Genomic DNA, 13,278 nt, shown 5'->3' with positions numbered 1-13,278 from the left:
TGGCCGCCAGTCTCCCCCACCCCCACCCCAAAAACCTTCTGTGAAACCTATGTTCTAACAGATGAATTACAGGAACAGGGTTCCCTGTGTATTTGTGTAACTGAAGCACTAACACCTAGCATCCTGCTTACTTAATATGAAGTGGCATGTGCCCATCTTAGGACGCTGTGCATGCATAGCCATGAAAGAGGACTGCATACATAAATGTGTGTCATTGCAAATTAATATTCATTTGATTCATTTAAAAATCATCCACTGTGCCATCCTATGCATGTTTACTCAGAAAAAAAAGCCTCACCATTTTCAGTGGGACTTACTCCCAGGTAAGTGTGCATAGGATTTCAGCCTGAACCTTTTTTTTTGCTTTTTTTTGGACCCAGATTTCATGTGATATATCAGAAAAAAAATATTAAGTAAGCCAAGGATCACTTGAGTGCCAGATTACCACTGCAAACAATTCATTGCGAGCTGAGTGGATACTGAGTTGTATCTATGCTTTACTCTTCAATGGCCGAGGGTTTCCACACCTGTGCTGAGACACCAACTTTCTTGGCTGAGAACTTTGGCCTGGGAGCACTAAACATAGAAGATGCTGCTGGTTCTTGCTTCGAAAAAGAAGGGTAGCCTGTCGACACACAGGACTCAATGACAGGGCTAGAGGCATTCGACTGGAAGAAAGGTTGTGAAGTGTAGGCTGGTACAGAGTACACTGAAGATTCCCGGACATTAGAAGGAGAACCAGCGTTGAGCGATCTTGAAGGTAGAGCTTGCTTTGAGGCAGACGCTGAGTCAAACTTCGTGGGCTGCTTAGGAAGTGCACTTTCCTTATTATCAGAGGGAGGCTGGAAAGTAAATAAGGATGAATTAAGCTGGTATGGTTGGTGCTTCATAACTTCCAAAGAACTAAGTGCTTTCTTAGGCTTTTTCTTGGTAGTTTTGGCAGCAGCAGGGGACTTTGACTGTGGCTTGGTAGCAGCGAGAGGATAAGATGGAGTGTAGATGGGGTTATAGCCCACAGGTGGTGGTGCTCGAACATTCGACGAATATTTCCAAGACGCTGGTAAAGACGGAGTTGGTGATCCGGCCCGCGCCATATTGGCCTGCACGGTTTCTGAGTCTACCACATATTTTTCCATCCGCGACTGCCTTTTGGCAAAGAGCTGGGCTCCTTTCCCACTCAAAGCTGGGGGCATCTCAAAAGCTGGTCCCACCCCTCCAGCAAGCACAGCGTTTCCTACTGGGGTGGTGGGCGTTGTTTTGGGTGTATAATTTTGGTGTGGCGCTGCTGTTTGAGGCCCTTTAAAAGGACTGGCTAGCTTAAGAGTACTTGGGGGCTGTGGAGGGGAATAAGCAGGCTGGGGAGGAGGGTAAGCAGGTTGTGTTATGTTGACAGATTGAGGAGGGGGATAAGCAGGTTGTGCTACGTTGACAGGTTGGGGAGGGGGATAAGCAGGTTGTGCTACGTTGACAGTTTGGGGAGGGGGATAAGCAGGTTGTGCTGTTTTGACAGGTGCTGGAGCTGCCATTTCAGGTGAGTTTGGAGCTGGAAAGATAGGAGGCTGAGTAACAGCCACAGCTGGAGGTGACCAGACTGGTGAAGCAGGCGTTGCGGCAGTGGGAGAAACCTTTAACGAGGGTTTGGGAGCAACTGGAGGTGGGACCTTTTGCTTGGCTGCCTGGATTTGCATGAAATTGCAGGCCTCTGCTCCCAAGCTGAGGTAGTCTTCTTCAGGCCCCGATTCAAAGCCTGCAGCACCACCTTTTTTGCCTTCTGTATTCTGTACAAGGGACAGAAGGGCAGGGTTAGGGCTCAGCTTGGGGGTGTCTTTGAAAGTAAACATTGGCTTTGCGGTGCTTCTTCTCTTTGCCTCTTGCAATATTCCAGTTCTTTTGGCAGGCACCGCGATCCTTTCATCCCTGGATGCGATCTGTTCTGTTGACTCTGTTGGAGACCAGATCGCCGGCTGCGCTGGACTGGCGGCAACTGGAGACAAAACAGTTCTGTATAAGGTTTCAGGGGGTGGGCTGACAGAAGTGTAAGGCGGTGGCGCAGGGAGATCTGACAGAGGGCTCGTCATGCTTCTGGTGGGAGAAAACGGAGCCGCTGCTCTGTTTTGTACACCAGGGAAAGGCTTGGCTGTTCTGTTGGAAGCAGCAGTTTTAAGGGTTTCTGAGGACGGGTACATCAGGTTTGCTTCAGGAGTGATCCCGATGCCATTTTGCTGAATTGCTGCACCATGACTGTGGCTCACTTCTATGTAGCTTTTGCTAACATGGCTTTTCACCCTGGAAGATTCTTCCTGTTTTGCCTGATATGAGGAGGAGCTCATTTTGTAGGTGCTCTCGGTTGCTGTGGTTGCCTGGTGTTCCTCAGAGGAGCTGTGCCCTGCCTGCATCCTCATTGCCTCTTGCTCAGCCGTGATCTGGTCCAACCGTTGACGCCTTTTGGCAAACATGACTGCCCCCTTGCCCTTGCTTTCTGGAAGCAGCTGAGACATCTCGTCCCCACTTTTTGGTTTCTTTTCAACCTCAAGCAGTCCAGTATCCCAGTCAAATGTCACAATCCGGTCTTCCTTGTCAATGTCGGAGAAGAAATCTTCATCGATTTCCGACTCGCTCGTGCCTAGCAAGGTAATTTCAAAAGCGTTCTCTTTCTCACCTTCTTCACCTTCGTCTTCTTCACCCTCGTCCTCGTAACGCTCTAGCTCCCCAGTCCCGTAGCTGACCAACGTATATTTCCTAGCTCTTTGGCGACGCTTCTTGAACATCAACACCCCCTTGGAATTGGGATTTGGAGCTGCTGTCAGCAAGAGGGCAATGCTCTTACATTTAGACTTGGCTTCTTTCACCTGCTTCTCTGACTGACTCTCACTCCGTCTGAGCCCTGCAGAAAAGGATTAAAGAACACATCTCAGGCAACAGCGTAACATGAGAGCCATTTTAACCATAAGCTGCACAATAGCTATTTGGGGTGCAAGAGTGCAGTCCTAATCTTTCTTTCTCTAGAGCTGGAATGTTCCCCCTTATGTAAAGATGCATAGGAAAGGCATTAAGATTAATCTTTTCCCACAGTTCCAGCCATGATAAAAATTCCATAGCAATCATTCCTCCCTGGCTGACATTCATTGCACAATTTTTTTTTTCTTATGGATTTGCTAGCTCCACTTTCAAGAGCTTTTGATGTCACATATTTGCTTCTGTCTGTGTACATATATATAAGCCAGTATAATATAGAAGATAAATCAGAAGTGTCAGATAGACGTACATATACTATGGATGCTGAGTTAGCCACACATACTCCTGGAGAAGCTTGGAGAATGTGTTTATTAACTTAAACAAGATCAATTCCTCTGAAATAGTTAAATGGTTCAACTTGTCCAGCGATCTCCCTCTCCCCACATGTCTGAAAGTTATGGTGTAAGGAATAGGAGTTTGAATAAAACCAGGAATATTTTATATACACATACACACACAGTCCTACTGCGACACAACTAGCCCTTGTATTTCTCTATCCTGAGCCTTCTATGCGGCATAGAAAACCATGGTTGCAATGTAGTAGGCTTTTATAAGCAGATTATATGATAAGGCATGGATAGCCTTCTGTTCAAAGGAGAGGAGAGTAAAAGAAAAAGAAAAGGATCCCACTGGAGGTATCTGTGCTATCATGCCCAAAGTAGCTATTGGGAACTCTCCCAGCAGTGCCATATCTGGTCCTACGGAAGGCAGCCCAGTTTTGCTGCAGAATTGCAGGGCAAGACAAATCACAAGTTCTTCTACAAACAGAAAATAATGTGATCATCCAGGATTTATATCCACAGGAAAATAAGTTTGAATCCCTGTACCCTGAAAACCATTTTGAATGTGAATAATTGTAACCATGGTATTGAATCATGCTATTCAGAATTGGATTTTTTTAAAACAATATGAAATAAATACTTTAATTAAATGTAACCATTTCTTTCTCTGGGGAGTGAAAAAAATAAAGCAGACTCGGTAAGCAGACCTAAATCAGTGGTATTAATTTACATTTATTTTTATTTTTTAAAAAACATGTTATAACTCTACTTTAATAACTAATTTCTGTTAATGTCTCTAGTTTTTATTTAAAAAGAAGCTCTGGAGGATATAAACTTTTCACCTTGAATGAACTGCTATCGAATGCTCACATTTTGCTATCCTGAGATAAACAGCATTTCCTTCTATTCATATTTCATCTCATATTTCATCTTTTACACATGTAGGTCTGCGCCTGAGCGTAAGCATTGTAATGTAAAAAATGCTTCCACCAGTATCACAGCAATCCTATGCACGCTTATTTGAGAGTAAGCCCCATCAATCAGAGGAGGACATACTTCTGAATAAACAGGCATAGGGTTGGGTTGCCCACTTCCAGAAGCATGTACTGGGCAAAAAGGGGAAATAGATGGTTATATAAGACATGAGATCTTAAACATTGGCAGGCACATGCTACATGATAAGCAGGCTGTAGTGTGAGTACTAAAGCATAGAACAGAATTCCCAACCTGGTGCCTTCCAAATGTTTTAGACCATAAATCCCATTATCCCTGACATTTTACATCACTGCCTAGGAATGGTGGGAGAGAAGAGTCCAGCAATCTCAGGAGAGCACTTGGTTGGGGAAGATTGGCAGAGATTAGAATATATTGATATTATAATATGGAGCCCTGTTGCTTTACAGGCTAGCTTATATTTCAATGTGGGATATACTACCCCATTTTCCTTTTGATGCATCGCAAACAGCATCCATTTTAACACAACAATGTTACATAATATTTTAGGCTGTAGATAGCCGAATCCAGGGAACATGGTTTTCATGGATACTTCCATAGTAGCTACTTGTTGGGAGCCAAAGAGCCCTGGAACTAGAGATGCACACCCCAAAAGACTTTAGATTTGGGTGTTATCAAACAGAAATCTCCCATATCTCATTGTAAAACACATTGGAAGCTGTTTCTAAAGCAGTTTATGATATGACACGAGTGTGGGAGCCTACTATTCAAAGAGCGGGGGAAACAAAAATCATATTGGGCGCACGTTAGCCCTTGTGTATATGGTACCTAAGCCTATAGTGACTCTTTTGATACCAGCCTATGTTTATGTGTTTAGAAATGAATGTATTTTCTTCTTTAAGAAAGGAAATACGACTCCCTGATTTGTATTCATTGCAATGGTACTTGAAGCATGCAAAACATTCCTATATTGAATGGCTTAATTATGGGTATTTAGTCAAACTCCTTTCTAACTAAACCGATGGTGTAATCTGACAAGCACAACCCCACAGTTGCTGCTGGCTTCACTGCCAAAATGCAAAGCATGCATGCTGTTCTTTTATACTTTGTTAAATATGACATAAATATGTGGATTACAGCTGGGCACTTCAAGCATAAGCAACAGCTTAATTTACACACTGATGCAAACGGCTATAATTCTAAAAATATGCTTGCAGGGGAATTAGTAATGGGTTATCATGCTCAGCCTGTGTAAGACAGCTCAATGCTACAGTATAGCATCAAGCCTTTGTCATTTTGCAATGAAAAATCGCTTGACGGAATTCTTGAAATAGTCCACAGTGAATGCACAACTGCCAGGAACAGAAGTGAATCAATAAATGGATGCTTTGAGAAAAGCTGTATCTGAGTTAGTCTTTTTTAGCTGTTGTACTATTGGTCAACTAGTTTACTTCCAATTAAAGACCTTGTGTAGATTTTGCACTGACCTCTAGGTATGGGAGGCAGAAGGAATAGTAAGTTCACTTTACAGTGTAGAGAAGCCTTGCAAAACTGAAAGGGATCATATAACTGGCCAAAAATACACATGCTGGTGTCTGTCAAAGCGACTTTCTGCAAGCATCATCAAGCTTCACTACTTCACCACTTTTCCTTTTTTTAAAAAAAAATCCTTCTCGACTTTTAATAGAAGTAGTATCATAAGTGTGCCAATTCTAGACAAAACACAGCCTTTCTTTGTACATGGTGAAACCTACAAGCAAGAAACGGTATGCCTGACAACATTTCTCTCTTCTGGGACAATCTCTGTCAAATTGCCTTTTACGTCTTTGTTAAGAAGCCCCACAGGCTGTCTGTACCAGCAAGTATTTTTAGCAGTAGAAAGTTAGCAGACCTAGATAATGTTTCAAAGCGAGCTTTCTAGTCAGTGCTATGAAGAACATTCAATTCCTACTGATTTTTTTTTAAAAAAATATTACTACAGGGCTTACAAAAACGACATATCAAAACAACAGAAACTGAATGGCATTTAGAAAAGTGAGGGGGAGATATTAAGAAACCCCCTTTTAAAGTTTATATTAATTCTAAGCACATGGAGGCAATTGCACTTTGAAATGTTCTACGTTGCAAAATGTAAGTCTCAAGCAAAGCGATAACATACTCACTGGCGTGCCTTGCCCTGTGTTTGTGAGGTCTGCTATGTTCCCTTTCAGAGTGCTGGTCGTCTTCTCCCTGCTCTGTGCCTTCTGACGAGATGCCGAAGGAGACTACAGAAGGAGGTGCTTCTGACTGCCCTCCTTCCACTTGAGAATCCACACACCCCTTTTCGGCCAGAGACCCAAACTCTTCCTTTGCCCTGTCAGAGCAGTCTAGGATCACCTCTACCTTGGTGAGAGACGGCTCCTTTGTCTCAGCTCTGAGGGCTGCTTTGACCTCTTTGCCGCCAGCAGCCTGGAATGTTCTGCTTGACCACTGGACAGCGTGGTCTTTTTCAGCCGCGGGACCTGCAGTCAGCCAGCTAGTCCCATCTTGCGGTAGGGTGGCTCCCGCTTCTGAGGACTTGCGCTGTTCAGCTCCCAGGACAGTCAGGCTGGGAACACTGCTGCCTTTGTGTTTGCCATGCAAGAGGGACAACTGGAGCTCAACTGTTGGTCCTGGCTTTTCCCCGGTGAAAGCAGGCACCTCTATGAATTGTGTTTTAGGGGCTTCTATCACTTTGGGAAGGATTTTGTGAGAAGGGGTGATATCTCTTTCGGCATTGCTTTGCTGCTCTTTCTGGAGTATTTCATGGGTTGCCCCTATGATCTGCAGTTGTTGGTGAGGTCTGGGGGCTGCTGTTCTGATTTGCAGGGTAGTGCTCTCTTTATATTCCTCATTTTTAATGTCACTGCCATTTTCTGTTTCAGGACTGAAGGACTCATTTACTCCACTGGAAGATCTGCGGAGACACAAATAGCAAATCTGAGTTGTAAATCTAATTATGTATCAAGCTACTTTTTAAAAAGTTCACATCATCAATACAGTGCATTGCACAAGTAGTCAATGTGTTGCCCTCCAGACTTTTGGAGTACAACTACCATCAGCCCCAGCTAGCATGCTCAATGGTCAGGGATGATGGGAGTTGTAGTCCAACAATAGCACACCACAGCTATCCCTGGTGTATGCAGTACTGGACTTAAGCTGGGGAGAACCAAGAGTTTACAAATGAATCTCAGAATGGAGTTTGGCCAAGCAAGAAATCCTCTGGATCCCAAGTCAACCCAGCTGCTGTTGTGTGATGTCAACAAGCCTCATTCAGGCCTTTTCACTGCACCAGTCTAGGAGCTGGCAAAGCAAACAATCAGTTTCAACCTTCTGCCCGGGCCAGCACCAGTGGCAGGGCTGTGGATGTGGCACTGGGTATCCTGCTTCATTAAGTTCCACTGCTGCCAGCCAAATGTGAGGTGGTTTCCTAGTTCCTTCCTAGTTAGTATCTAAATCTATCACATAATTTGCTTTGTAGGACAAAACTAGTAAAGTTTTTGGTTTTTTTTTTACTAACAGTAAGAAACGTAGACACCTGAACAAGTGTTGACACTGATGCTAATGCATCTTTCTATCCTGGTCTTCCAGTATATTGATGAGCCTCAAACATATTTCCATGTATTTCCATGTATTATGAAGAAGAACATGTTAAAGATGGCATTCTTTTCACTAGATCAAACCATAGCTTAGTGTGCATGTTCAAATGTGCAGATTATTGGAGAGGGTTGTGGCTGCCACACAACTCCTGTGGTTCTGCTGCCATACTAACTGGGAATAAGCCATAGTTTGGCTTCGTGTATCATCAACACCCACTCTCATGGTTTGTCTCACTCTGGACATACAGTGAGCTGTCACCAAGGTTTGTTCTTCATTTAGCGTATATGCCACACAACTGAGTGGAACTATTCTAAAGAACAGGGTTGGAGGATTTTAGCCTTTAGCACTGAAACTAGAGATGGGGTGAGTCTTTGAGGGAAGGCCAAGCTCTGCCCTGCTACCCTTCGATTTTGCTCCAATTTCCCTGAGAAAAGTACCTTTACCTTTGAGGAATGATGGCATAATACTTGGCGGAAAGCTGACTTCAAAACAAGACAGGCTTCACAAGGTCTGTCCTTAATTGCAAATGGCAATCCCCTTGTACCCAGCAGGATCAGGCCACATGTGACTTCCAGCTAAGGGAATGCTTTGTGGTATCGAGGTTCGCTGTCTGTCATTGGATACCCTATCCCTTCTCAAAGGCAATATCTTTTACTGTGAGAATGTGGGGAAAATTGGCAGTGAATGTGTGAACCAATCCTTTGGGTTTTTGAGCATTCAAAGCCCAGTTGATTTTTAGGGCAATCCCAATGTGTCCCACATTTTAAACAAGCTTTTCAAAAGCATCTAAAAATGACTTTTTTCTCTTTTCTTGGCTCCTAGAAGCCAGATTCTACAATATGAAAGTCATAGTATTGTCATCAGAGAACTATTCACCCCTTTGTTACTGCCTAGAGGCAGCAATGGACTATATATGAAAAGGCAAAACAGAGGTGCTCCTGGTCAGGAGAGATGACAAGTCATTTTTTGTTTCTGGGATGGTGAGAGTCTAATGATTCCCTCTAATTCTTCTATTAGTTAAATAATATTGTACTTCACAGAATGGCTGTTTAATGGGAAGTTACTCACAAATTCCACAGGCAGGATCAATAAGAAGCAGTAAAATGTATTGAATTTGTGAGCAGTACATTTCTATTTGAAGTCATTGGGGGCTTTTGTTGAATGGAACTTACTTGTGGGTCTTATTGATAACCCACTTGGCCATTGGGAAAGGGCACTGCTAGTTAATATAGCTGTTAAGTGTGTTAATATCAATGCCACCTTTTTGGGACAAAGGGTGAAATATAAAGTTAACAAATAAAAACATACAGTATTGTGCCATATGGAGATCTCTCTTTTAATCCAGCAAATTGCAGAGTGGTGTCTCAGTAGCACTAAAGGGGTCTAATATGGACCCAAGGCTGTCACATCTTAAAGGAAAGGGGGGAAATGTAAGTCCTTGGTTCCCTCAGACCCCACAACCATACAGTGGTATCTCAGGTTACATACGCTTCAGATTACATACGCTTCAGGTTACAGACTCCGCTAACCCAGAAATAGTGCTTCAGGTTAAGAACTTTGCTTCAGGATGAGAACAGAAATCATGCTCCGGTGGTGCAGCGGCAGCAGGAGGCCCCATTAGCTAAAGTGGTGCTTCAGGTTAAGAACAGTTTCAGGTTAAGAATGGAGCTCCAGAACGAATTAAGTACTTAACCCGAGGTACCACTGTACATCCAAGTGATATACCATGAATTTTCTATCTGGCTTTGAGGAAGCAAAAGTTCAGTATACTCAATAAAAAGCATGAATAAATTATGCAGGATCTGGCACTGTTGGCTGAAGATTTTAGGGGAAACTGGTAAATTAAAAGACATGCTTAAAATGCCATCTGTTCTGGCAAATCTCAGTCCCACTCTGTCTCTGTCTTGCACATCTGTATCAGTTGCTGGAAACAGTACCTGGACACAGGGCTGGTCCATAATATCTATCAAACCATGGATGGAGCTCCCAAAAGGTCAAGCATCTTAATTTATGGAGCCCTGTGAATGTAGCTGGTTTCCATCATGTTGTGTTATTTGGACAATCAATTGTGGTGCTTAATAAACTATGAATCTGTAAACATTTCCTTGTAGGAAGGAAGACTGGTTGTGAGCCAGATAAACGTTGGCCTTTATTGGTAGCTTAGTGTGTCTGGATTTCTGTTTATGTGAGGACAGGAGGGAGGGAGGGAAAGAAAGAAAGAGGGAGAGACAGAAACAGAGCCACAAAGAATTCCCCCCTTAAAAGGCTCTCTGCCTATGGATATACTTGAAGTCTTTATACACCATCTCCTGTCCCCAACAGTACATGTTTGCCCTTTGCTGTGCAGGATTAAACATCTTTCTTTAAAGTCTGATGATTACAATTAACCAAGTTGCACTTCTGTTGTGGGGAGACTGACCACAAGATACAAAGTGCGTTGTTCCCTCTAGGTCTTAAATTTCAGTATTTGTATCTGGTCTGTGGGATTTAATCTTCACTCTTATTGGGCAAATGCATTTTCTATTATATAAATGATAAGTGGTACAACTCCTATCACACCACTGTATGAACTTCAACAGGCTGATGCTGTTTAAAAGTGAACACTACTCTGATCCCTCTGAAAGTTTAGATAATTTTGTGTTATGACTGTCAGAATGATCCTATACCTATTTCCATGGGAATTAATCCTTAGTAAATTGTTCAGGGTCGAAGGCTCAGTTTTCCAATGAAATAATGTAATTACCGTATTTTTTGCTCTATAAGACTCACTTTTTCCCTCCTAAAAAGTAAGGGGAAATGTGTGTGCGTCTTATGGAGTGATAGCAGGTTGCACAGCTATCCCAGAAGCCAGAACAGCAAGAGGGATCGCTGCTTTCACTGTGCAGCGATCCCTCTTGCTGTCCTGGCTTCTGAGTTTCAGAATATTTTTTTTCTTGTTTTCCTCCTCCAAAAACTAGGTGCGTCTTGTGGTCTGGTGCGACTTATAGAGCGAAAAATACAGTAATTTGCACTTTCTTGGTGCAATTAGGAAGCACAAAGAACCAGGCATTGTGATTGTGAAAATAGGTGTTCTTAAAATGGTATATTAAAAATTGTGTAAAGTGACATAGAAAGTGCAAAGTTGGTTCCCAAAATCCCCATGGGACTATAACATGGACCTTATCAGTATATGTAGCCAAGCTGAGTTTCCTTTACCTCTTGATAAGCATCTGGAGAGTGTCAGCCAAGCCTTCCATCAGAGCGATAACTTCAGAATAGGTCAAGTCGTCACAAGGGTTGCCATTGATTGATATCACCTCATCCCCTTCACACAGCCCAGCCTTGGATGCTTTGCTTTTATTGCGAATCTGAAAGAAATAAACAGTAAAGCATCGATTCAGATAGTGGCAGGGAAAAAAAGTTCATTTCATTCGTATGGGGCAACAAGATGCCATAAGAAAGCTGTATTTATCCATTGTTTTGATTCATGAAAGACTGCAATGATTGCAGTAATTTATCAAATTCTTCTACATTTCATCTACTTACATTTTCAATTTCTCTCTCTCTCTTACTGCTGACCACATATCACCAGCTCATGCCCCTTGATTTCAATCAAAGGATGGGTGCCCCGGAAGGCTATAATGTGCAGATGACCAGAGTGATGGTTTGTAGAATGAAAAAAGGACACTCACTAAAACTCGTCTGCCACCTCAGAAGCAGGCTAGCTGCAACAAAAAACCCTCAATAATTTTCTTGATTGATAGAGAATGGTTGAAAAACATAATAAAGCAGGTTGTATAGATATATCAGGGACGCAGGTGGCGCTGTGGGTTAAAGCCTCAGCGCCTAGGACTTGCCGATCGAAAGGTCGGCGGTTCGAATCCCTGCGGCGGGGTGCGCTCCCGCTGCTCGGTCCCAGCGCCTGCCAACCTAGCAGTTCGAAAGCACCTCCGGGTGCAAGTAGATAAATAGGGACCGCTTACCAGCGGGAAGCTAAACGGCGTTTCCGTGTACGGCTCTGGCTCGCCAGAGCAGCGATGTCACGCTGGCCACGTGACCTGGAAGTGTCTCCGGACAGCGCTGGCCCCTGGCCTCTTAAGTGAGATGGGCGCACAACCCCAGAGTCTGTCAAGACTGGCCCGTACGGGCAGGGGTACCTTTACCTTTACCTTTACCTATAGATGTATCAGAACAAAAACAAAAACCAGGCACCTTAGAATGTATTTCTACAGTGGGATGCACCTAGCTTCTTCCACTTTCAAAATGCCAATGAGGTACCACTTGAATACTCAATCATTTCCCTTGCTCTTTCACAGGGTCATTCACATTTCAATGGCACCTTAAAGACCAACTAAGTTAGTTCTTGGTATGAGCTTTTGTGTGCATGCACACTTCTTCAGATACTTCTTCTGTGTATCTGAAGAAGTGTGCATGCACACAAAAGCTCATACCAAGAACTAACTTAGTTGGTCTTTAAGGTGCTACTGGAAGGGAAAAAAAATTATTTTGTTTTGACTATGGCAGACCAACACGGCTACCTATCTGTAACTGACACATTTCAATGGTTATTTTTATAACTTAGCATTTATTTTGTTCCGTGGTTTTTTAAATATTGAAAACCTGCTCTAGAGAATAGGAGGGAAATAGACTCAATCTGGCTAACAGATTGAGGTTGAATCCTGAAAAGATAGAAGTACTGTTTTGGGGGGACAGGAGGCAGGCAGGTGTGGAGGACTGCCTGGTCCCGAATGGGGTAACTGTGTTCTTGAAGGACCAGGTGCACAGCCTTGGAGTCATTATGGACTCACAGCTGTCTGTGGAGGCACAGGTTAATTCTGTGTCCAGGGCAGCTGTCCACCAGCTCCATCTGATACACAGGCTGAGACCCTACCTGCCTGCAGACTGTCTTGCCAGAGTGGTGCATGCTCTAGTTATCTCCCGCTTGGACTACTGCAATGTGCTCTTTGTAGGGCTACCTTTGAAGGTGACTTGGAAACTACAACTAATCCAGAATGTAGCAGCTAGACTGGTGACTGGGAGTGGCTGCTGAAACCATATAACACTGGTCCTGAAACACCTACATTGGCTCCCAGTACGTTTCTAAGTACAATTCAAAGTGTTGGTGCTGACCTTTAAGGCCCTAAATGACCTCGGCCCAGTATACCTGAAAGAACATCTCCACCCCAGTCCTTCAGCCCGGACACTGAGGTCCAGCTCCGAGGTCCTTCTGGCGGTTCCCTCACTGCGAGAAGTGAGGTTACAGGAAACCAGACAGAGGGCCGTCTTGGTAGTGGTGCCAGCTCTGTGGAATGCCCTTCCATCAGATGTCAAGGAAATAAACAACTATCTTTTAGAAGACATCTGAAGGCAGCCCTGTATTAGGATATTTTTAGTGTTTGGTGTTTTACAATTTTTATATGGGAAACCCAGC

The 13,278-nt window shown here is 43.6% G+C and overlaps 1 protein-coding gene and 1 long non-coding RNA gene across 2 annotated transcripts in view; one reads left to right on the top strand and one right to left on the bottom strand.

The window, feature by feature from the left end:
* SYNPO2 (synaptopodin 2) overlaps positions 1–13,278 on the bottom strand; it is a 100,519-nt gene that overhangs the window by 23,480 nt on the left and 63,761 nt on the right. Inside the window, exons 2-4 of the mRNA XM_079990190.1 lie at positions 11,064–11,215; positions 6,413–7,185; positions 528–2,884 (exon numbers count right to left, since the gene is read on the bottom strand). Of these exons, the coding sequence (XP_079846316.1) occupies positions 528–2,884; positions 6,413–7,185; positions 11,064–11,215 (3,282 nt within the window). The remainder of the gene's footprint in view (positions 1–527; positions 2,885–6,412; positions 7,186–11,063; positions 11,216–13,278) is intronic.
* LOC307223941 lies at positions 6,776–9,188 on the top strand. The gene is made up of 2 exons (XR_013842335.1): positions 6,776–6,915; positions 7,154–9,188. It is a non-coding gene; the product is annotated as an uncharacterized lncRNA (long non-coding RNA).

The sequence above is a fragment of the Podarcis cretensis genome (genome assembly GCF_951804945.1).
Source record: "Podarcis cretensis genome assembly, chromosome: 9".
NCBI lineage: Eukaryota > Metazoa > Chordata > Lepidosauria > Squamata > Lacertidae > Podarcis > Podarcis cretensis.
This window is presented reverse-complemented; position numbering and strand designations above follow the sequence as displayed.